Below are 22,622 nucleotides of genomic sequence, written 5' to 3'. Positions count from 1 at the left end.
GGACAGCAACACTTTCAACTTTGCATGAAATTCAAACGCCACTTTGACTTATATATTGTGTTAATATTAGAAAATATATTCAAGTAATAATTGAATATTTAATAAGACAAGATAAAAATTTAGAAATAAAATATTATCAACGCTAAAAGTTGTGATGGAGTATTAAGTATCCTCAGTTGTTAATAAAAAATATGGGATTCGAGCATGAGAATGGGGTGACGCTTTCCAATGTGAATTAAAATTAGTTGAGTTTAAAGTGGTACCAAACACCGAGTTGAAAACTAAAAAATTAAAATAAAATATTGTCAAATATTTTGAAAAGAAATAGTACGACCCTAGAAAAGAGAAGGCCGGGGTTTTTGGTCCCCAGAGTGGTTGGGAGGGAAGAGAGAGATTTTTTAAAAGAAAACAAATATCTTTGAAACGTCATGTATGGTGGATATTGCTGCAAAAAAAGTCGTCTATACAAGCTTAAGATGAGAGGAATATACAGAAGCTGAGGAGTAAGAAAACAGAAAACTTAGAAAAAAGAAAGATATTAGAGAGGTTTTAGTTCTACGTACCAACTGGTAGTTAGAGATTGCAGTACTCCTTAACCAAACATTAAAAGAAAAACACCAAAAACTAAATAATCAAGAACGATCTAACAAGTAACAGTAACAACAAGTCAAAAACAACAGAATAAAAACCCCATTAAGGAAGAGATAGAGATTGAAAGTGAAAGATTACGATTTTTCATAGGAAAGTCTCTTTTTGAGTTCTGCATATAGAAAGGAAATGAAAAAAAAAACAATTTTTGGAGCTTTCATGTAGATATAGAGAGAGAAAGCGTGTAGGAAAGGAACAGAAAGAAAAGTAAAGAGAGAGAAATTAAAGGGATGTGTATACGTGTGATATTTTGTATGGTTCTGTGCAGCTCTCACGTGTGAATAGATAAATTGATGGATAGAGAATATATGATAAGTAAGAAGAGTACTACAGGACTGATGATTTGATTTCTTGTACTACTACTTTGTACATTAAGGATTAAAAAAAATTCATTTTTTTGGGGGTCTTTGGAGTTTCTTATTTCGTGGTCATTTTGACTTGTATTATGCCTGAAAACCAGAAAGAGAGAGTGAAAGGAGATGGTATTTGAGTATAGGGATCAGTGTTTTTGCTTTCAAGAAGGAATTGTTTGGTCGATCGAAGCTTTTCTGTTCCCCAGAGAAGACACAAATATTGCAGGTTTTCAGGTAAAAGATTATTCTAGTTACTGTTTTCTCTGTTTTGACTTTGTTCCCAACTCTAAAACAAATGGATTCTTGTCAGTGGCCAATATCTGTTGTATAGAAGAAAAGAATTACATGTTGTAAATAGTAATTTCCAATTTGCTGCTTTCATGTGACTGTTATTGGGAAATGGTTACTGCCGAATTTCATCATATATACTCTAGTGAACAAATTAGCTGTTACATAGTTTTTTTTAATGGATTGTGTGGAGAGCAAAGACCATGTAGTTCATCTTGTTTGGTATGCAATTTTTGTTTTTGTCTGCTCAGGAGTTATAAGCATTGGTAAAGATGGGTGCTTCAATATTTTATTAGTCATTATTATTTTTGATTTTGAATTTGGGTTGATTTTTTAGACTGAGATGAGCTTAAATTGAGCGACATGGACAGTGAAGATTCATATAGCCGACCCCAACTTGCTTGGAATTGAGGCATAATAGTAGTTGTTTGATTCATCACTTCAGTTTTCTTGATGAGATCATGTTAAGTGAGACATACATATATAAATATGTCCAGCAGTTGCAACAGCTTTTGAAGTTTGACATTCGTCGCGTTTTTTATCGTGCTTTAATATTATCTTCCCCGAGTTTGAAATTGGTGAATTGCCTAAAATTCTGATAAGGGCTCAACTGAGGTGTTAATTGTAATTAATTTCATGTTTCTACACAGTTTAGTACCATAGTGTGATCAGTATAGAAGTGCATTCTCTTCCGTTTTCGTGTCATTGATATCTTAAATTTCCCTTTGCAGGAGACTGTACTTGGATAATCAATTAACCTTTATGAATTTGAAACACAAAAGTTATTCATCACAGAACTAAAAAAAGAGAAGAAGAAATAGTGAGAAATCCAAGGATGGCAACTTATTTTCCTAGTCCAAACAGTCAAAGAGAAGCTGAGACATTTCAATATTTTAGGCAATCTTTGCCTGGTTCTTATTCAGAAGCTTCAAATGCTCCAGAGAACATGATGGTGTTCATGAACTATTCTTCTTCTGGGACATATTCAGATATGTTGACCGGTACTTCCCAACAGCAAAACAGCTGCGTCGATATCCCACCAGTTGGAGACTCCGATTCCAACAACACATCACAACAGGAAATATTATCTAATCTTGGAGGATCGCGGATGGGAATTCATGATTTTTCTGCATGGAGAGATAGCAGAAATGAGATGCTATACCTCAGTCTTGGCTCCAATATATCATCTGGAATTGGAATTTCACATGTCCAATCTCAGAATCCTAACCAAGGTTTTACGTCATTCTTGAATCCTGCTTCATCTATTCCAGGTGAAGTTAGTGGTGGCAATGTGTCCTTCGGAGATGGTGATAATTCCCAACCAAAACAACAAAGAAATTCAGATTATTTACCTCCAGATTATGCTGGAAGCAACTCAGATGCTATGAAAGGAGGGTATAATTCTCCATATGGTACGTCGAGTATTGGAAGAAAAGTTCCCAACTCAAAGTATTTGAAAGCAGCTCAGTATTTGCTTGATGAGGTTGTTAATGTCAGAAAGGCTATCAAGGAGCATAATTCTAAGAAAGAGTTCACAAAGGAGTCTAGAGAGTCTGATGGCGACTCGAAAAATAAATCATCAGATCCTCCTGCAAATGGGAGTTCAAATCCTCAAGATTCGAAAAACCACCAAAGTGAACTTTCACAAACCGAGAAGCAAGAAGTGCAGAACAAACTGACCAAGCTTCTGTCGATGCTGGATGAGGTATGATCTTTGGAAAATCGTGTTTTGTACATCAATTTTTGGTGGTTTTCAAGGTTTTTTGTGGCATGTATTTGCTCATTAGTTTAGGATTTCAATACTCTGCATCCCAAATTTTTTATTTCAATTGATAATTGCATAAAAGGAGTCAAAGTAGTGGCTACAGTGTGTTAAGGACTTCTTTGACGGTTCACATTCATCTTTCGATTGGCTAACTTGTCTCCGAGGACCTTTAATTCTGATGAAATGTGCTTCTTTTGATGCATTACTATGTGACCGAGGAAATTATGATGAATAAAGCAGCTTGTTTGACGGAACTTTGACTTCCAGACAGCATTTAGAAAGCTGTTGTTAAATGTATTTGCATGAAATGAAATAGCTTACTTTAAATAATCACTTCATAGGGATAATAATAGAGAGTTAACTGTTATAATAGTATTATTACTGTCTTCTGGATTTCATGGTGTTTCTATTTATCCTATGATTGTTTTTGTGATACTAATATTGTCTCTTTTTTGCCCTTTTATCCTTTTTTGAGCCAAGGGTCTTTCGGAAACAGCCTCTCTACTCCTTCGGGGTAGGGGTAAGGTTTGCGTACACACTACCCTCCCCAGACCCCATTAGTGGGATTTTACTGGGTGGTTGTTGTTGTTGTTGTTGTTGTTGTTGTTGTTGTTGTTGTCTTTCCAATGAATGGCTTCTCTAAGAAGGCAAACTTAAAATATAATGCATGACTAACTGCAGTATGATACAAGATAATATAGTCTTGGGAAGAAATTTGCACTAACTGTTATGATAGTATCATTACTGTCATTATTTGTGTTCAGTTAATGAAGGGCATTTATAGTACATTGGCATCCTTCTTTTTGATTCATCCACTACAGCCAGAGTTTCTAGTAATTAAGTTTATGAATGCTACTGATGGTAATATGAGTTCACAACAAGGATTTGTAGCAGGTATTTTTCCTGAATGTAAATTCTTCCTATATAAAAAAAAGTGGAACTATGGATATGTTTCTAGATTTGTAAATTAGGAGCGAATAACGTTCCTCAAAGACTATGGATTCTAGAACAAAACCATTTTATCTCTTTGCCATCTGTGATTTGAATAAAAAGTGGAAGTTGAGTAATGGTTTGTTGTCACAGATTGATAGAAGGTACAGACAATATTATCATCAGATGCAAATAGTGGTCTCATCATTTGATGTGGTAGCTGGAGATGGAGCAGCTAAGCCATACACAGCTCTTGCTCTCCAGACAATTTCCCGTCACTTCCGTTGCTTGCGTGATGCAATCTGCGATCAGATTCGAGCATCACGAAGAAGTGTTGGAGAGCAAGATGCTTCAGAAAACAGCAAAGCAATTGGAATATCACGCCTGCGTTATGTGGATCAGCATATTAGACAGCAGAGAGCCCTTCAGCAGCTTGGTATGATGCAACAACATGCCTGGAGGCCTCAGAGGGGTTTGCCTGAAAGCTCTGTTTCAATTTTGCGCGCTTGGCTTTTCGAGCATTTTCTTCATCCGTAAGTTGATCAATTCAATCATCCAATTTATCTCCGAAAAAGAACTCTGGTCGTCTAATTTGTAGTTGTTTCTCTTTTTCCAGCTACCCGAAAGATTCTGACAAAATTATGCTAGCAAGGCAAACTGGTTTAACGAGAAGTCAGGTATAAGGTGTTACTATTTGTAAATGCTAAAGATATATTAGTCTTTCTTGTAGCCAACAAATGTATGTTTATGTTTCTTCAAAAGAATTGTTTTAATAGAAGACTCTCTAAGACAGTGCCTCTAGGCTTATTAGTGATCTCAGGATAGTGAAAGTTGGCTTGCTAGAGACTGATTATTCTCAGGATTACATTTTCCTTCAGCATGTGTGTTTTTTTATCTGGAACATTTTACATTAGTCTTACTTTAGTGAGTACATTTATCCTATTTTGAAATTGCAGAACTTAGGCACATGGATTATTGCAAACTTGGGGATTTATTTTAACTGTCTCCGAAACTGGAGTGGAATTATTTTTTTCATGAAAAGAATGTTTATTATCTAGTGATCGTCCGGATGAAAAAAGCAATAGCATGTTGAAACTATGTTCTTGTTACTATGAGTCGCACTAAAATGCTAGGGCTGTCTAAAATCTTTAAATGCTACATTTATCGTACCCAGGCTGTTTGTTTTTCATAGTCATCCTATAATTAAATTTTCCAGTGTCAAGATATTTCAGTATTTGCTGGAGTCAGGAAAGTTGCACTTCAGTCAATTAACCACCAATGTTGGAAGTTTCTACATCACTGATAACATTCAGGGATCATTTAGCCGTCAAGAATTTTTGGTCTTAACTGATTAGGAGTTTGCTGAAAAGGAGTTCTTGAATTTTAAGTCAGCTGAGATTTAACTCCAGTGGCAGAGGGCTCCTTCCTGCATAAGTGCAGCTACTCAAAGTTTTTATATTTGGCAGGAAAACTTTATTGCACTGAACAGAGTCTATAGTTTCCTTGAGAAAAATTCATCTGTTTTTAAACAGTTGGCAGTTTCCAATCGAAAATAAATTGTAGGCATTTGGTTCTTTTTCATTAGTGGACGTTTCATACTGGCGTAGCATTTTGTTAATGAACTGATGTCATGTCTCAGGTATCAAATTGGTTTATAAATGCACGGGTACGTCTTTGGAAGCCTATGGTTGAGGAAATGTACAAAGAAGAAGCTGGTGATACTGAAATGAACTCAAACTCTTCATCAGACTTTGCTTCCAGACTTGCATCGAAAGACTCAAAAGTCGAAGAAACAGAAGAATTGAAACGGAATGAAACCTCAGAATATGAGCAGTACAATAGTGACCAAATCTTGGAGTCAAAATCCAACCATGTTGCTGATGTAGAAATGGAAGGAGCAAATAATGCAGAAACTCAAAGTCAATCTGGAATGGAAAATCAAACTCAAAGAGACGAACCCCGGCCTGCTATGGATAATTGCACCCTTTTTCAGGACACATTTGTTCAAGGTAATGACAGATTCTCAGATTTTGGTAGATTTGGAAGTGGAAATGTACTTCCTAATGGAGTTTCACTTACACTGGGGTTGCAGCAAGGTGAAGGAAGCAGCCTGCCGATGTCTATCGAGTCTCACGGTAGTTATGTACCGTTGAGAGTAGATGAAATCTATAGTACAGCACCTACTACTATGGTCTCTGAGACAGCAGAATTCAACTGTTTGGATTCTGGGAGCAGGCAGCATCCTTTTTGGCTCCTCCCATCTGCTACATGATTTTGTAGCATGATATGTGATGTAGAATTACACTGCAAGTTTTGGGAACATTCAAGAAGCATTCAGCTTCACTCAGCTGGTTAGTTTGAAGCTTAAACTCAAGTTCACTGTGATGTAATAGTCTCATTAATCAATGTTGTAATATAGCAAGCTATTGGATGGGAAGTTCCCCTAGTTATTAATCCTGTAAAGTCTGTAAAGATATAACAGATTTTATTGTTTTTGATAGTTGGAATTTGGTGTATAGTCGATCCCAACTTGCTTGAGATTGACCATAGTTGTTGTATAGTTGGAATATGTTATATACATTTCCTGATCTCTTAGCCTCAGCCTAGTATCTTCTTTTTCCCCCTAAGCAGAACTTTGAGAGCCAGCTTAGGGAAAAGATTTCATGGTGGTAGATCTCCAAGTTCCAGACTTATTCTGCTGCTAACCAAGTTTAATCGACCTCATAATTCAAACCAGTCCTATTTGAGGTGCAAAAAAAATGAGAGGGAATAATAGTAAAGTAAACTCGGTGGAAGTGAGGTCTACGAATTTCCTTTCAGATCTCTATCTCTAACATCTTCTACAGAATAACATTAAAGAGGAGGCACAATGAAGAGATTTACACAACAAGAAGTCTTGGATATGGAAAAATATTTACAATCAGTTTGAACTTTGACATGTTCTGGACAAAGATAATGGCCAGATAGTTAACATGCAGTCTGCAAATAACACAGCAATTCCTGTTAGATCCCTAAGCCTTCATTGGCATAATGGATACACCATTTGTTAGACGACCATGCTGTTTGATACTTCTCGATCACTCTACCTGAAAACGAAGAAAGGTTTCAGAAATACTAGTCAAAATACCAGAACAAGTATCCACTCAAAGAAAGTAATTCTCCCTGACCTTTTGTACAGAGCCACCACATCTTCATTAAGACGCGGTGATTCCAAAAACATATCATCACAGTTTTCAATATTGACAGTCTCCATCTCAAAATCAGGCTGGGCATAATACTCACTCCACTCGAACCACAACTTTGCAATAGACTCCTTTTTAAAACAAGTTTGATGATCTTCCTCCTCAGGTGAACCTGAGGCTATCAATCTGTAAGTGTATACTTTCCTGACCTGACCTGGTCGGAATGCACGCCCTATTGCTTGACGGGTTACTGACGGGTTGAGATGTACATCCAATATGATAATCCGAGATGCCCCAACAAGTGATATTCCTTCACCACATGCCTTAATTGAACCAAAGAAAACACGAGCATCTGCTGAAGTGTTAAACCGTTCCATTGATGACTCCCTGGTTTCCGAGTCTGAATCACCAGTGATCAGAAATATTTCCTTCCCCAGACTGTAACCCTTAGTCCTAATAGTCAACCTCTCCAAGAATTTCAAAGGCAAGAGGTACTGGCTAAACACTAGCAGTTTTTCACCTTTTGATTCACATAGCTGCAGCAGGTTAAGGTAGAATTTGGCTTTCACTCCTTCCCTCACTTCCAAATTCTCTAAGAGCATATCAATTTTCTCTTCATCAACTCTTTCTTTAACAGAATAGTTTCTTGAAAGGGTCTTCAATTGTGGGTGCACATACATTGCACTTCCTTCAGAACTGATTTTGAACTTTCTTCCCAGTTTCTTCAGCTCTGCAACTTCATTTTTCTGCTTAGGATGGAGGTTTAGAAGGACAGTGTAATCCACCAATCCTGGAAGTTCTTCGAGGAAGTCTCCCTTGTAATAGTGAAGCACTTTCTTGGTCATATCCCGCAGACCTAGTATGACAGAACTCTTCCTTGAGAAATTATCATCCTTTAACAATGTATGCTCTACTAACTCATAAAAATCATTATCATTACTTTTCTTCAAGAGGTTCTTTCTGCCTGAGCTGGCTACTTTGCTCAGTATTGTCCTTTTGATGTTTCTGGAATCTTCCAACTTGAGAAATTTTGGCCGCACAAGGTTCAGAATGTTAAAGACCTCTTTAACATGGTTTTGGTAGAGGGTGCCAGAAAGCACCACCTTTAGTCGTGTCTGGACCTTCTCGAGTGAAGTCAAAACATCAGTGTCTTGGTTCCGCGGAGTGTGCCCTTCATCAAGAATGAGAATTGATGGGCACTTCAACAGAATCTCCTGACAAGCAGCTGCAGTCGTACTACCAACATTGTCGCACACGATTGTTGAGAACTGCTTATAGCCTAGAAAAAGAATACTTCTTTCCTGTGACCATTGCTTCAGAACTTCCAATTGTTGAGATCTATTATCTGCTTTTACTGAGTAGAAGTCATAGAGGGAAATTTCATCTACCTGCCACCTCAAGAACTCTTTCTTCCATGTAGCCAAGATTCCTCTAGGTAACACCACCAAAGGCCTAGCTCTATCATTATTGGCCATAAAACTCTGTAGGAAGCTGATTATCATGAAAGTCTTGCCAGATCCAGGGGCGTGAGCCATGATACAGCCTCCTTTATCTTTCAACAAGTTGCTAACAAGAAAATTAAATCCCTCAACTTGGTGAGCTTTCATCAGTTTCTTGTGTCTTGGATGAACACAAATTTCAGTCGTATCAATGTCATCAGATGAAATGATGCCCTCAGGAAGGAGTTCAGCATGCCCTATATCCTTCGCTGACCGACCTTCATAGTGATACGTTCTTATACTCTTGGAGGCCTGTTAAAAATGCAAAAAGCACTTCTGTGAAAATAACTCAAGATACTTAGACTAGAAGGCCATCGAATTAAGTCAGTGACTTGTATTAAACCAGCCCAAAATGCTACCTCAAGACTTGTTAAGACAGGGTCACAACAATGAGCCAATCAAAGCTTTTGGTAACTTAACCACCTCCCAGAACAGTTGTGAAAAAGCTTATGCAATTTCTACTTTTAGTAACAAAATCATCATTCATTTCCTTCTGATGTTGTAGTATCTAAAAAGTTCTAAAAGTTCCATTTTCCAGAGAATGAGAATACCAAAAAAATTGTTAACACTTCGGACTCAGTAAGGAAGGATGACAAGTTACTTTTAGTTCTCACCCAGCATTTGTTTCCAAGTCAAATACACATTCATCTAAGACAGGCAGTAAACTGGGTTAATAGGTCAAATGACAGATGTTGGACAACTTAATCATCAAGGTCCAAAGCAGATCAGATGATTTAGCAAAAAACAGTTAACACAAATAATCATGATGAATGTACTAATTTTTTTCCCAAGCACAAGATCCAAAACAAAAGATGATCAAGGATTGAAAGCCGGACCTTTGAATACTGGAATTCAATGATGGTATCGATGCTTCTCTGAATGACTCCACATATACGACACACATAACCAATATCATCTTTCAAGATGAAGGAATGATCGCACTCGTCTTCCTCTTCAACTGTATGCTCATTGAGTGAAGGTTCAGCAGCAACATCCTATTTTTACATGCAACAGTCAAATAAAATATAGAATATCTAATAGCCATGGAAATTTTTTTACATATACAACAAAGGCAAACTGTTGACTCTAAGAAGAAGTACTCTCTTTGAATTGCAACTGCAAGCGTGTTTTGATGTGATCGTTTGAAATGTATAACAACTCCACATATTGGTTTATAAAAAAAAGAACGTGAGCGTAAAGATGATTTTGTAGATAAATGCCAATACAACAAATGTTTCATAGAGATGCTACCAAAAAGGTACTGCAAGCAATACAGTCTAGTATGATTTTAAATTGATACAGATGTATAATGCTAATACTGGTCCAAGGTATAATGTGATCTCCACTCAAGCTTAGTCATTTCTTTCATATTTTAACTTTTACGACCATATGCATATAATCCTGGATAAATCCGTACTAAACTGAAAGAATTCACTTTATGAAAGTAAATTATGGAAAAGGCAGAAGAAACTAAAGGTAAAAATAATAAGGCTAGATGTCACAGTTATAATTCATAGTAAACACGGAATGGGGCATCCTCGATGCATCTGTTATTTTGTTATTTACGACAAGGTGGGTGTGGACACTATTGAGGACAAAATGCGGGAAGCGCGGCTCAAGTGGTTTGGTCATGTGAAGAGGAGGAGCACAGACGCCCCGGTGAGGAGGTGTGAGAGGTTGACATTGGAGGGCCTACGGAGAGGTAGAGGTAGGCCAAAGAAGAGGTGGGGAGAGGTGATTAGGCAAGACATGACACAACTTCAGCTGACCGAGGACATGACCCTTGATAGGAAAGTATGGAGGTCGAGGATTAGGGTAGTAGAGTAGGTAGTCTAGAGTGTTCATATCAGTAGTATTGGCACACAATCTCGCTTTCTGTTGGTAGTAGGTTTTTATGCCTAACCGTTGTTTTCTTTCATTGTTGATCACCTTATTGTCTTGTTTTTATTATGCTTTTATATGGCTTTTTGGTATTGTCCCTTCTTGTCTATATTTTCATTAATGTGGTGCTTATGCTTTCCTGAGCCGATGGTCTATTGGAAACAGCCTCTCTATCCTCACAAGGTAGGGGTAAGGTCTGCGTACACACTACCCTCCCCAGACCCCACGGTGTGGAATAATACTGGGTATGTTGTTGTTGTTGTTGTTGACAGTGTGTACATCAGGCCATAGTGGAGTCTATCCCCACACTGTACAGTGTACATGGCACAAAGCCAATTTCTTGCTGCTTGCATGCGAGGTCAAGAGACACTCACCTCAACCAACCCAAGCTTATTTTGTTTTTTCTTTTTGATAAGAATCTTTTTTCAGAGAGCCTTGATGCAACGGTAAGAGTTGTTGTTGTGTAACCAAGAGAAGGTTCAAGCGGTGGGAACAACCTCCTGCAAATATGAAAGGTAAGATTGTGTACAATAGGCCCAATGAGGCTAAGCCCTTACCTGGACCCCGTGCATAGGGGGAATTAGTGCACCCCCCCCCCCCTTCAAGTAAGACTTCTATAGATAAAAGCACATGCTGGTATTACACAATGAGATTTACAAAAGGTATTGCATCCCATTCCCCTATAAAAGACGATTCTATATCATATACCTGTTTCAATTTTCTAAAGAAATTTTAGCAATCCTTAATTCCACAACTCCTGAATTGAGGTTGCATCATCTATCATCGCTCCGGGAGGAGGTAATGAAGCTACCTCCATCAGAATCGTCCATTGTTTTTAGCAGAACTCCTCCAGACCCAACCTACCCTTTTATGGGAACTCCCACACTCCACTTACCTTTCTTCTCTAATCAGTGAAAGTAAGATGGCCATTAAACTGTGAGAGGACCCCCTGCCCCTTCCCACAATCCCAAATTTGTTTCACAATTCGAGTACTTTGCAGTAGGACTCCAAGAAGCTAAGATCCGAGAGTCTTAATGCCGCAATTTGACAAAAACTAAATTCAAACAATTCATAGCATAATGTTTTACATGCTTCGCCAAATTGATGCTTCATGGTCGTCTTTGATATGCTTGATTCTGCCATATCTTTCTATTCATGTTTTCACGCAATCTTCTCGATGGATAGTTTCTTATCGAACATAGAAGAGGCAGGAAGCTTTTAGTTTTTACTCTATAAGAAGTTCAGTGTCAAGTTTGCTACAAAGTTGATCGAGGAAAAATTACAAAATAGGCCAGCTTTTAAGACTTTCCTTATGCACTATATCAATTCCCTCGTATGAGTAAAGTTCAACTAACCTATGTCAACAGATCAGCAAACATTGATTTGCCTGACTTTACTACATATATAACATTCATTACAAATGAGTATCCTCATAATTCACCAACTATCAATCATAAATATCAATAATTTCTTATAATTGAATAAGGAACTAATTTCATTTGAGCGTACAAATGCAGCAGGAATTAGTTGAACAAGTACTCTGCCTCCACATCCTCTACAACCTTCTGAGCAAAGTCAATCCCGTTACACCAAATCAATGGCGTCCTTGAAAAATCCCGCAATCTAGTGATTTGTTGTGAAAGTTAAGAAGACTACTACCCTGCTCATTGTCATCTAGACAACATTTCTCATTTATTGAGTGATAGTTTTAGACAGCTATCTTATTTTCCATCATTCCCAACTAATACACAATAATACATATTTCCAGCAGATATTTCATATATCACATCATCATAGTGAGTGTCAGCAGCTCCATTCTCTTTGGCTTGGCAAAATACATAAGTACCCACCTGAACTATACACCAAATCTCTGTTACACACTTTCTGAGGACCAATATCACCTTACACACGCAACCTTTCAAAATTGTGTCTAATACACACTACTTTTTTCTCGACCAACTTTTTGTTTGGAGGTTGCATCCACGTGCCAATCAAAATGTGACACGTGTCATAACTCATATATAAATAAATACTAATATATTTAAAATAAACTTTAATTGATTAAATTAAAAAAACAAAAAAGAAAGAACATATGTCATCCTTCCCAAACCCCCCTTTCCCATCAACTTCCTCCTCAGCCATGGAGCTTAGAAGAGGAGAGCAATAACATCTATACCATGAGAGAAGAGCAAAATCAACGGCAACAAACAAGCCAAGAAGGCCATCGTCATCATGAGTGCAAGTGTGCAAAAACATTTTCAGATCCGAGAATGGAAGAGATGAAAATTGAAATTGCAACTTCTCCTTTCTCCATTTTCAGATCTCATACCACTCCCAAACAAAGTAAATCAAAGTAATTTTTAGTTTCCATTAACTAAAGAACTCCATTGTGAATAAAATCTCCAATCTTCTCTTGTAATTTTACTCATTCTCATGAAATACGAAAAAAATATTCTTTTTTATTCATGTAAAGATTGGATGTTTTGGTGAGTTTTAATGGTAGAGAGAAAAGTAAGAGCAAGTCTGGAAGGGCAAGAGACGAAAAGAGGGTTTAATTTCTGTCAATTCTCATAAAGAGCACCTTGTTTAAATTCCTTATCATGGATTTTGATGAATTCTTTAAAAGGTACATGGGGAAGAGATGAAACAGAGGGGAATTTGGGGAAGACAGATGAGGAAAGGGTGGGTTGTGGGGAGGGGTCCTGGTAGTTTGGGGAAGAAATTGGACATGTATTTTCATTTGATAGAAAGAAAAAATAAGGACAATGTTATTACTTTGACACGTGGCACTAAAATGCGGATTTAGACAAAATATTACAAGTTTTACGCGCTCAGATTTTGTGTTAAGTACGTGCATGCCACGTAGCAAAAGTAGTGTGTATTAGACACAATTTCGAAAGGTTGCGTGTGTAAGGTGATATTGGTCCTCAGAAAGTGTGTAACAGGGATTTGGTGTATAGTTCATGTGGGTACTTATGTATTTTGCCCTTTGGCTTTTAACACCTAAACATACGTCATCTCCCTTGTCCACCAAAGGCAAAAAACAAAACAAAAATATCAAGGTGCAAGGGTACTACAATGAGGAACCATACATGTACATAGTAAATACCTTTGAAGGTTGAAATGACTACAAAGCTTTTCTAATAAAGTGAAATGACTATAAAAGTTGCATGCACAGGTTTAAAATTTAGCTGGGAGAATAACAATACATACATAAACATTTGAAACCTCCAAAAGAAGCTGACAATTTAGAATTGCCTGCACAGAGAATTACCAATTCTCTCCCAAATTGCTAGGCACTATTCCAGAACCCAGTTTAATCTCACAAATATAGTGGCAGAACCTAGTAAAGAGAGTTATTGTGCAGCTGAATACAATATCAAACAAATGTACCTTTGAGCTTTCGAGAGCAAATGACATCTCATTCCATATATCAGTCAAACCTTCATCGGGCTGCTCGGCGCCATCATCAATCTCATCATCATCTTGTACACCAACATAAACACCTTTATCTTTCGTTATTTCAGCTTCCCCACCGAGGCTTAAAGTTTCTATCAAAGTCTGTCTTTCAGCAGAATCCTTCCCCTGCATTATTCAAACAGATTGGCAACGAAGCATAAGAAATCTGACTGAATAAAAATGATGCAAGAGAACTCGGGTCAATCATAAACAACACATATAAAACAAGATGGTCACTGTTGTTCCTTTTTTTGGGGGGGTGGGGGGTGAAGGAGAAAAGAACAGTATCAAACTTAACATGTCAAAGTGTCCTAGAATCCATTCTAAAAAGGAAAATGATCTCAAGTTAAAGCAGATCTTCCACATATTCCGCAGTTCAACCCCTTCATGGTAGGAAAACTGAGCTAAGTTGTTAATTCTAGTATTTTTCTCAAAGACTAACTAATATATCAGAATATATGGTAGTTTAAGTTAGATCTACTTCAGCGAGTTTTCTGGTGAGAAGGGCAGGTAGGATGAAACACTACCATTAGGTTGATACGGAATTTGTTTTGTACTCCAAAAATTGAAGGAAATTAGGGTATTCAGGAGTCTTTAATTCTGAGATGGTTTCGTCTTCAGTGGGTTATGTCAGGCATATGCAAGAAGCAATTTTAGCTGGGCTGGTAGAAGACGGAAGAGAAGGCGCAGGGCATGGAATACCGCTCCTCTAGCACTTACGTGGACTGAATGGGGAGAGAGGAATAGGAGAGATTTTGAGGGAAGATAAACTTTTTACACAACTGACGAATAGCCTTTTTCCCCTTACTTCTCTTTTTGGTTCACCCATGAGGTTCCTATATGTATAGAAGATTTGGTGTCTTTCGCAGAAAACCATGTCTTATGGTAAGGTGATCATCTGGTGTTCTTCAGACTTATATAGCATTACCTTCACGAAATGATCGTCTGGTGTTCATCAGACTTATATAGCACTAAATGCATTTACTATATCAATAAAACATATAGCAGTAAATGCCCTTTCAGCCAGGATAAGCACCTTTATCCTCACATGGCCTCCATAATGTAGGATGAAAACTCTAAAATCCAATGTAAATAGCAACTGAATTTATTGAGATAGGAAAAAATACCATCAACACACAATTCAACAAAGTTTTAACTTTAAGATGCTGCCTCAAACAGTCAAGAGTGTCTGATGAAGTTTCCAACAATCCGATATTAACACCCCTCCCTATTTTCCGGACATATCGAGAAATCCTTTTTGATCAAATGCAAGATGTATGATGATTGATTGGTCTAACAATACATTAGAGAGGATCTCTTTCTCAATCTTCAAATTAGATTGTCTGAAGACTTTGCCAAAGCTTTATGCATACATAGAGGTATTCTCACACTTCCTATCCCTTTGTTTAGCCTAAAGATGCCACATATTCATTATTTATACCAAATCATGAGCTTAACTCGACTGGTTAGAATTGAGATCAAGAACCTCAAATCCATTCCCTGTCCGCTTATGCTCCCACCTTACTCCTGACACATGCTCCCCAACAAAGAAAAGAAAAGAAAAGAAGACTTAAATGAATTGCTCGATCATTCCACAAGTATATTAGGATTTAAATAGTGTTTACAAGTAATTCAAAACAGAAAAAGAAAGTAATTCCTATTCTTAATAACAGGGATTCTACATCTTTCCCACATTTACAAGGAATAGACTCTTGCCACTAACAATTTCCAAAATCTTAAGTCTTAACACTCCTCCTCAAGTTCAAGGGTACATATTGTATGCTCCTAACTCTTACAGTGTCGAGCATACCATGATATTCTAAAAGGTAAATTTTTATAATTTGACAAGGGACTACTTGGAAGCAATAAATTACCCTGCATCTTCCTAAAACAAATAAATAAATTCACTGCGCTGACTGAGTGGTTAGATTCCTCCTGTTGAGGTAGATCATGGCTTCACTTCCATGATAGATAGTACTGATCTATATGATTTGAGATTTGGAGGTCAGAGCTTATATTTCACCATGATCAATTACAGAACATGCTCAAATATTTATTCTAGCAGATCAAGTAAGATTCCTTTTTCACGAAAAACAAGATAATTGAGAAATGCAAATTCAGTGATGCTGCTTCGAATAACATCATCACCACAAATAGCACCAAACAGTGGCATAAAGAATTTCCACGAATTTAACAATCTAGAATGTACTTGCCACAAAATCCTTAACTTGAAAGTCAATAAAAGCATTCTGTAAGGGGATCCCCTGAAATGGAGAAATAGAACTCTTCTGAGTGTGAATCATCCCCTGAGATGGAGAGATGAAGTCTTTTTGAGTGTCTTCATCATCTGAATCAATAATAACAAGAAGCCCAGCTGAAGGTCCAAAACATGTAGAGGGAGCAACGCCTTTAGCTTCCTGCTCATCCTCCAAGTCAATTACATCGGGGGCAGGCTGATTTCCTTTGAACTCCCCTTTCTCAAAGTTCCTTTCCAATTCCAAGACTTTGTTGGGAAGTGAATGATCACTTGCAAAACAAGAGTTCACTAACTTCATTCGCCGCTTAATAAGGTCCTCAATCTCTCTGGTGACACTTCCAAACTTCCCAGAATCTAACGCTTCAAGCAATTCAGGAATAGCAAACGGATCAGAACGGCCAAAAACTCCTGATGACACCTTTCCTTTTTCATGTTCGCATTCTTCCCGCCAACTAGATGCAGTAGTAGGGCTACTCTGGCTTCTACTTTCATCAAATTTCATCTTTTTTGTCCCCTTAGAAAATAAATCTGTTCCAAAAATAAAAGTATTATGCATAAGACACGAGAACAGAGGACATGATGACAACAGAATATATGATACTCATATGATATGCCTGAATAATCAGCATTCAATTGCATTACTCACTACAATTTTTTCACACAAATGGAAGCAAATGATAAAACCACAAAAGGGTTCATCGCCAAGGGGCGTGTCGCTATCCATTGGCAGGAGTGTGCGGGAGGAAGGAAAAGAGCTGCACTCTATCATACAGTATACATAGCGAATGAAGAATTTCTTCACACCTAGTGAATAGTTTCACACCTATCGTAAATGGGGTTTATAACGCATATAAGTAGATATTTATAATACAACAACTAGCACTATTACTACTACTACTACTACTACGCCTTAAAACTTCTTTTTTTCGGAAGAACAGCTCCATGTGTCCATTGAACTTACTGAAGGCAAATATATGTTAATAAAGTCTGTGTAACTTTCAACACTGAAAAAGAGTTCCATGTAACTTCAGCTGGTAACTTCAGCTTGATTCATATAGCCGACCCCAACTAATTCGGGAATAAAAAGTGGTTGATTTGACTGATTGATTTTACTTTTTAGCAAAAAGTGCAAGTCAAACTAGGTCACGTATAATACCACATGGTGTACAGAAAAAAGAAAAAAAAAAAGAGGGGAATTTACCTCGGGGGCTACAGGGCTGTAACCTTTTAGCCGTAGGGTTAACAAAACTGCTCCGCCATCCTTCAGTAGCTAAGTCCATTGTCACTGTAATTAAACCAAGAAAGAGAAAAGATCAACACAATGTCGTTCAAAATTTCAAACTAAAAGATACATGCATGCTGTAATTTTTAAAAAGTATTTTATGTGTAAATAACCCACTCACTTTGAGTAGAACGCAGCGATGAACAAGAATAACTTCGCGAAAATTTGAAGGGAAAAAAGGATTATGGGGATTTTTAAAGAGGGATGGTTAACGAGCTGTGTGTAATTGGAGCAGAAAAAACAAAAGGGGGTTTTGAGGAGAGAATCTGATTCAGAAGGTGAAGCTTCAAGTGAAAGAAGCAATTTTCACAAACCTCAGGATTTTCTTCTTACAAACCTCGGGATTTACTATTAGAGTAAACTTAAGAAGCAATTTATATGGTTTCTAGTGCTTTTACGGGTTGAATACAAGTTATGCTAGGTATTATTTCTTATTTAATTTTTGATACGTTATATTAATTTTATTGCTTTACAACTTGTTTTAATATTTGTTATATATAATTTTATAATATATTGTGTTGTATTGTATCGTTTGATAAATATAATGTTTGGATAGATTGTATCGTTTATCATCATTTTATTATATCACGCACCAGCAATATGAAGAATAAATTTATAATATTATTATTTAAAAAAATGGTACGGCGTAAATTTATTATATAAAAAGGTGGGATAAATGATAAAATTATTTAATTGTAGTGAAGGTGAGAGAAAAAAATAAGGTAACAATGCGACCACGCCAAATTGGTCGTTACATAAAATGGCACATTTTGTCATTATGTAACGACGAATTTAACGATACGATATCATAAAATTTAAGTGATAATCAAAACAAACATCATATTTAAAGCAATAATACGATACAATACAATATGTAACAACCATCCAAACAAGTTGTTATTCGAAGATAACTTATTCTGATATTACTAGTCCACTATGAATTATTCCGATGTTATTTTTAACTCATTTAGGATAAGTTAAGGGCTCGTTTGGCCCAAAAAATCACTTTTTCCTGAATTTTTTTCCTTTTTCGGAATCAGTGTTTAGCCATGAAATTTCAAATCCAATTTGAAGTTGAATTTCAAAATTTTCCGGAATTTGATTATAATTTTTACTCTAAATCACTCACAGAAGTTCAAACACAACTCCAAGTTGTATTTATGTACAAACACAACTCCAATTTCCAAATATCATTCTCAACTGGAAGAAAAAAAATTAACTTTTTTGGATTTTCACAATTCTTGTATCCAAACGTCCACTAAGTATGACTCAACTGCACATATATTTCGTGTAATCCAAAATAATTCACTTACTGCTGTGCAAATTCTATATGAATGTATGATATTATTTTAATCTATCTATATTATTATAAAAGTATGAATACAATATCGGTTTACAAAAATAACTTTATAATTTTAAACATAATAACTCATAATAAAAGGATATAACCGGAATTTTAGATATTAACTTTATAATCTTATTAGTTTTAGGACATAATACTACACATTAAGGATTCCTACATGATTACTTTTAAGAATCCTATTAGTATAATTATTTTCGGGATGTCTAATCCATATAAAATTGAACAAGTAAATATATTTAGACATGTAATCATATTAATTTTAGGATATACTTATTAAAAAATCCTATTACCAATTTAATTTCAAAACATATTATAATGTTCTATTACTAGTCTAATTTGAGAATGTATTATATTATCCAAATCCATTTAGAAAAATAAGAGCCTATATTATTATAAACACATAAATACAATATTAATATATAAAAAATGACCTAAAATATTAAACGGAAGAACTCATAGGGAAAGGACATAACTGCAATAACCTAGTTTTTGGACTACAATATCTTCTATGCTAATTTATAATATATAAAATTTTAAAATTAATAAAAAATTATTTATTAAATTCTTATTTAAAATATGTATGAAGGTTTAATAAAATTATTTGCATAAAAATCCTCCATATTGGCAATACATTACCATTACATAATGTCCAATACGAAGAAAAAATAAAAGTAATATTAAATATAATGCATAAAGAGTTAAAATTGAGAGAAAAAAAATACCACCATGAAAATATATTTTTATATTATATTTGAACTATTTTTCTACTCAAATAATATTTTTTTATCAATTTTTTGTGTAAAATATCCAATTATTAAACAACAACTAAGAAAATATTTAAGAATATAAATTTGTGAGAAAGAGAAAATAAATGGTCTTAAGAGTCAATACCACTAATGATTCTACAAACATAAAAATCTAAAAGTGAAATGTCATATCAATTTTTTACTCTTTGAAAATAAAATTTATGGTGGATAATAATATAATTAAGATTAAATATTCAAAATAAGAGATGAACTAATATTAAGATCTGAATCAACCTATAATAAATTATTTTTTATGTTAAAACCAAATAATTAAATCTTTTAATTAATTATTTAGCAACAGAATCCAATTCAATTATTTTTTAAATTCATCATATGAGTAAAATTCTTTTTCAGGTTAAAAAAAATCTCAGGGTACATAAATATTTTCCATAAAAGGAGCGCTAGAACACAAAGTAAAAATGTTAGTATATTATTAATAATCAAAATGCTATACAAGTGTCTAAGGAAGCACAATCAAAGCTAAATCCTAAACAAGAATAAGTTTTCAAGACTATATTATAAAGAGTCAACTCTGGTATAACGGAATTATTCTTTGTAGATGCCTCCGGCGGAATCGAAATAATATTTCTATGTCATACATTACTTGCAAATATCATATCAAGAGGTATGGCACTATTAGCAATAATAGCAAGTGGTGTACAAACAATGCTTTTATTGTCCACTCATTTTAGATTTGATATACCTCTTCAAATAATTTAAATAACCATCACAAATATATCAAAGCAGAGCAGTGATGCTAAATTTATAAGGAAATCAAAATTGATAATATGGGATGAAGCACTTATGACTAAGTGTCAAACGATCGAAATAATTGCCCGGAGCTCTAGAGATATATTAGATATTAATGAACCGTATGGTGAAAAATTAATAGTTTGGGAGGTGATTTCTGTCAAGTACTACCAGCAGTTCAAAAACCGACAAAAGCAGAGACTGTAAAAGTTAGCTTACCAGAGTTATACTTCTGGCCTCAACGAAAAAGATTCAACTGACAAGAAATATAAAGTAAGAACATATCCAATATTCAGTGTCTTCTTGCTTCGTGTCGGAAACGAAGAAGAGCATCCAATAAAGATGATTTGGTTCTTCCCGAACACTTGGTTATCAATCCAACTGGTAATAGTAGTGCATTTAATAAAAGAAATATTTCTATCATTAGATTAAAACGTAATTTGTACAAATCACATGATAGAATTAAAAAGATATCTTAGCTAGCAAAAAATGAACATGTTGATCAACTAAATAAAAGGTTAATTGCAAAATTTTATAGTAAAAATAAATTGTTTTTTAGTTTTTTACTCAACAGAAAATGATACTAATAATTACTATTAAGAAAAATACTTAAATACTTTAATACCAAATGACCTTCTACCATACATGTTTGTTGTGATGTTTCTTATTTCTTACTTATGTTAGTGTCACCGTATATATAGTAGACTAAGTTAAAATTGATCTTCCATTGTATATAGGTTAATTTTGAAGAAAAATATGTCTGTCATGCTACTGAAAAACTTAGATACGGCGAATAACTTATGTAATAGCACATATATGGTATATAGAAGTTTTGATAATAACGTCATACATGCAAAAATTATGATACTGGTTAATGTGCTTCTAATAAGTATATTCTTATCCCTGAATTCAACTTTCGTCTTCCGAAACTAAGGAATGTCCTTTTAAATTTGTGTAAAAATATTTTTTAGTATGTTTATGTTTTGCAAATATAATAAATAAAGTATAAGGACAAACATTCTAAATATTAGATTATATTTACTGTAATATATTTTCTTGCACGAACAACTGTATGTTGCACTTTCAAGAGAGATATAAAGATCGACAACAAGAGTTACGGTTAAGGCAAAGCAACCAACGCATTAGGAGGAAACCGAAACATACACAAAAAAACAATGTCCACAAAAAAGGGTTCGTTAAGATACCATCACTTTAAATACTTTTAAACTATAATATATAATTATCTAACTAACATGACAAAATTGATCATTTGTGTAAGTTTTAACGATGTCCTTTTATTTTAAATTCATATATTATGCTAATGTAATAATATTTTTCGGCATTTAGATGATTGTTGTAATATTATACATAAAACTTCTCTCTTTAATTAAATTTTATTGTTCCTTCATATAAATACATGTTTAAATCATCACGTGTCATTATTAACGTGCAACACATGTTCATTGATATTAGTAATATATTAAAAGCACGAAAACCCTTAGCGAAATGTTGTTCGCCTTTTTTGCCCTTAAAAATATAATTCATACTGGATAGAATAATCAATTTATTAATTTCTTAATATTTAGTATTTTGAAATAAACTACACTTTATTTATTATAATAGAAAATCTCAATATTTAGGACATTTAAATTAACAAAAAATTTCCTTTTATAATTCAAAATCCTAATATTTAGGACCAAATATAATAACTAATTTTGACGTCAAACTACGTTTTAGGAATTCAAATTTTTAATGTTTTGTTATCTAACCACTAAACATTATATCTGTATTCAAGACATTAAAATTATTCTAAATAATATTTTCTTTAACGAAGTTTAAAAGAGAAATACGACAAATAATTTAAGACGAAGACAATATTTATTAGCAATCAAGACTCAAGAGCCTTTAAATAGATAGAAAGATGATGAATTATTAGTGTTATGAAACATTTAGTTTAACAACAAAAACATAACTCCAACCAAACAAATAATTGGTCAATGTCATAAATCTCATCAATTGGTAAATGTTACAATTACGGATTATTAGTACAAAAGTTGCAGTAATCAATAAAGTCACAAAGTTTATTAAAAAAATTAATTAAGCTTTGGTTAGTGGAATTGTATTTTCTAAAAGTTGAAGGCAGCAAATTTTATTGGTAT

The 22,622-nt window shown here is 34.8% G+C and overlaps 2 protein-coding genes across 4 annotated transcripts; one reads left to right on the top strand and one right to left on the bottom strand.

The window, feature by feature from the left end:
* Nucleotides 1-480: 480 nt before the first annotated feature.
* Nucleotides 481-6,585, top strand: LOC104111276 (BEL1-like homeodomain protein 7). Of its 2 annotated transcripts, XM_009620946.4 has the most exons (6): nt 481-1,235; nt 2,021-2,994; nt 4,138-4,517; nt 4,601-4,661; nt 5,624-5,993; nt 6,077-6,162. In XM_009620946.4, exons 2-6 carry the CDS (start codon nt 2,125-2,127, stop codon nt 6,082-6,084), a joined length of 1,689 nt encoding a protein of 562 aa, XP_009619241.1. In that variant the 5' UTR covers nt 481-1,235; nt 2,021-2,124; the 3' UTR covers nt 6,085-6,162. The 2 variants fall into 2 exon arrangements, with proteins under 2 accessions (XP_009619241.1, XP_009619240.1); XM_009620945.4 differs by having other exon boundaries at nt 488-1,235; nt 5,624-6,585.
* Nucleotides 6,586-6,780: 195 nt separating this feature from the next.
* Nucleotides 6,781-17,895, bottom strand: LOC104111275 (protein CHROMATIN REMODELING 35). Of its 2 annotated transcripts, none has more exons than XM_009620943.4 (7): nt 17,666-17,895; nt 17,464-17,547; nt 16,219-16,790; nt 13,940-14,131; nt 9,502-9,660; nt 7,152-8,917; nt 6,781-7,070 (listed from the first exon to the last, which is right to left on the bottom strand). In XM_009620943.4, coding segments are annotated over exons 1-7 (2,778 nt in total). In that variant the 5' UTR covers nt 17,667-17,895; the 3' UTR covers nt 6,781-7,066. The 2 variants fall into 2 exon arrangements, with proteins under 2 accessions (XP_009619238.1, XP_009619239.1); XM_009620944.4 differs by having other exon boundaries at nt 16,234-16,790.
* Between the last annotated feature and the right edge of the window lie 4,727 nt (nt 17,896-22,622).

The sequence above is a fragment of the Nicotiana tomentosiformis genome, chromosome 1 (assembly GCF_000390325.3).
Source record: "Nicotiana tomentosiformis chromosome 1, ASM39032v3, whole genome shotgun sequence".
Taxonomy (NCBI): domain Eukaryota; kingdom Viridiplantae; phylum Streptophyta; class Magnoliopsida; order Solanales; family Solanaceae; genus Nicotiana; species Nicotiana tomentosiformis.
Note: the sequence above shows the minus strand (reverse complement) of the source record. Positions and strands in the feature narration are given on the sequence as shown.

Coding starts and splice junctions, on each gene's coding strand:
- LOC104111276 (XM_009620945.4), top strand. CDS start 2,125: ATGGCAACTTATTTTCCTAGTCCAAACAGTCAAAGAGAAGCTGAGACA. Junction 2,995..4,137: donor TTCTGTCGATGCTGGATGAG/GTATGATCTTTG, acceptor TTGTTGTCACAG/ATTGATAGAAGGTACAGACA. Junction 4,518..4,600: donor TTCGAGCATTTTCTTCATCC/GTAAGTTGATCA, acceptor CTCTTTTTCCAG/CTACCCGAAAGATTCTGACA.
- LOC104111275 (XM_009620943.4), bottom strand. Junction 16,791..17,463: donor ACAGCCCTGTAGCCCCCGAG/GTAAATTCCCCT, acceptor TTTTTGGAACAG/ATTTATTTTCTAAGGGGACA. Junction 14,132..16,218: donor TTCAAGTTAAGGATTTTGTG/GCAAGTACATTC, acceptor TGAATAATGCAG/GGGAAGGATTCTGCTGAAAG.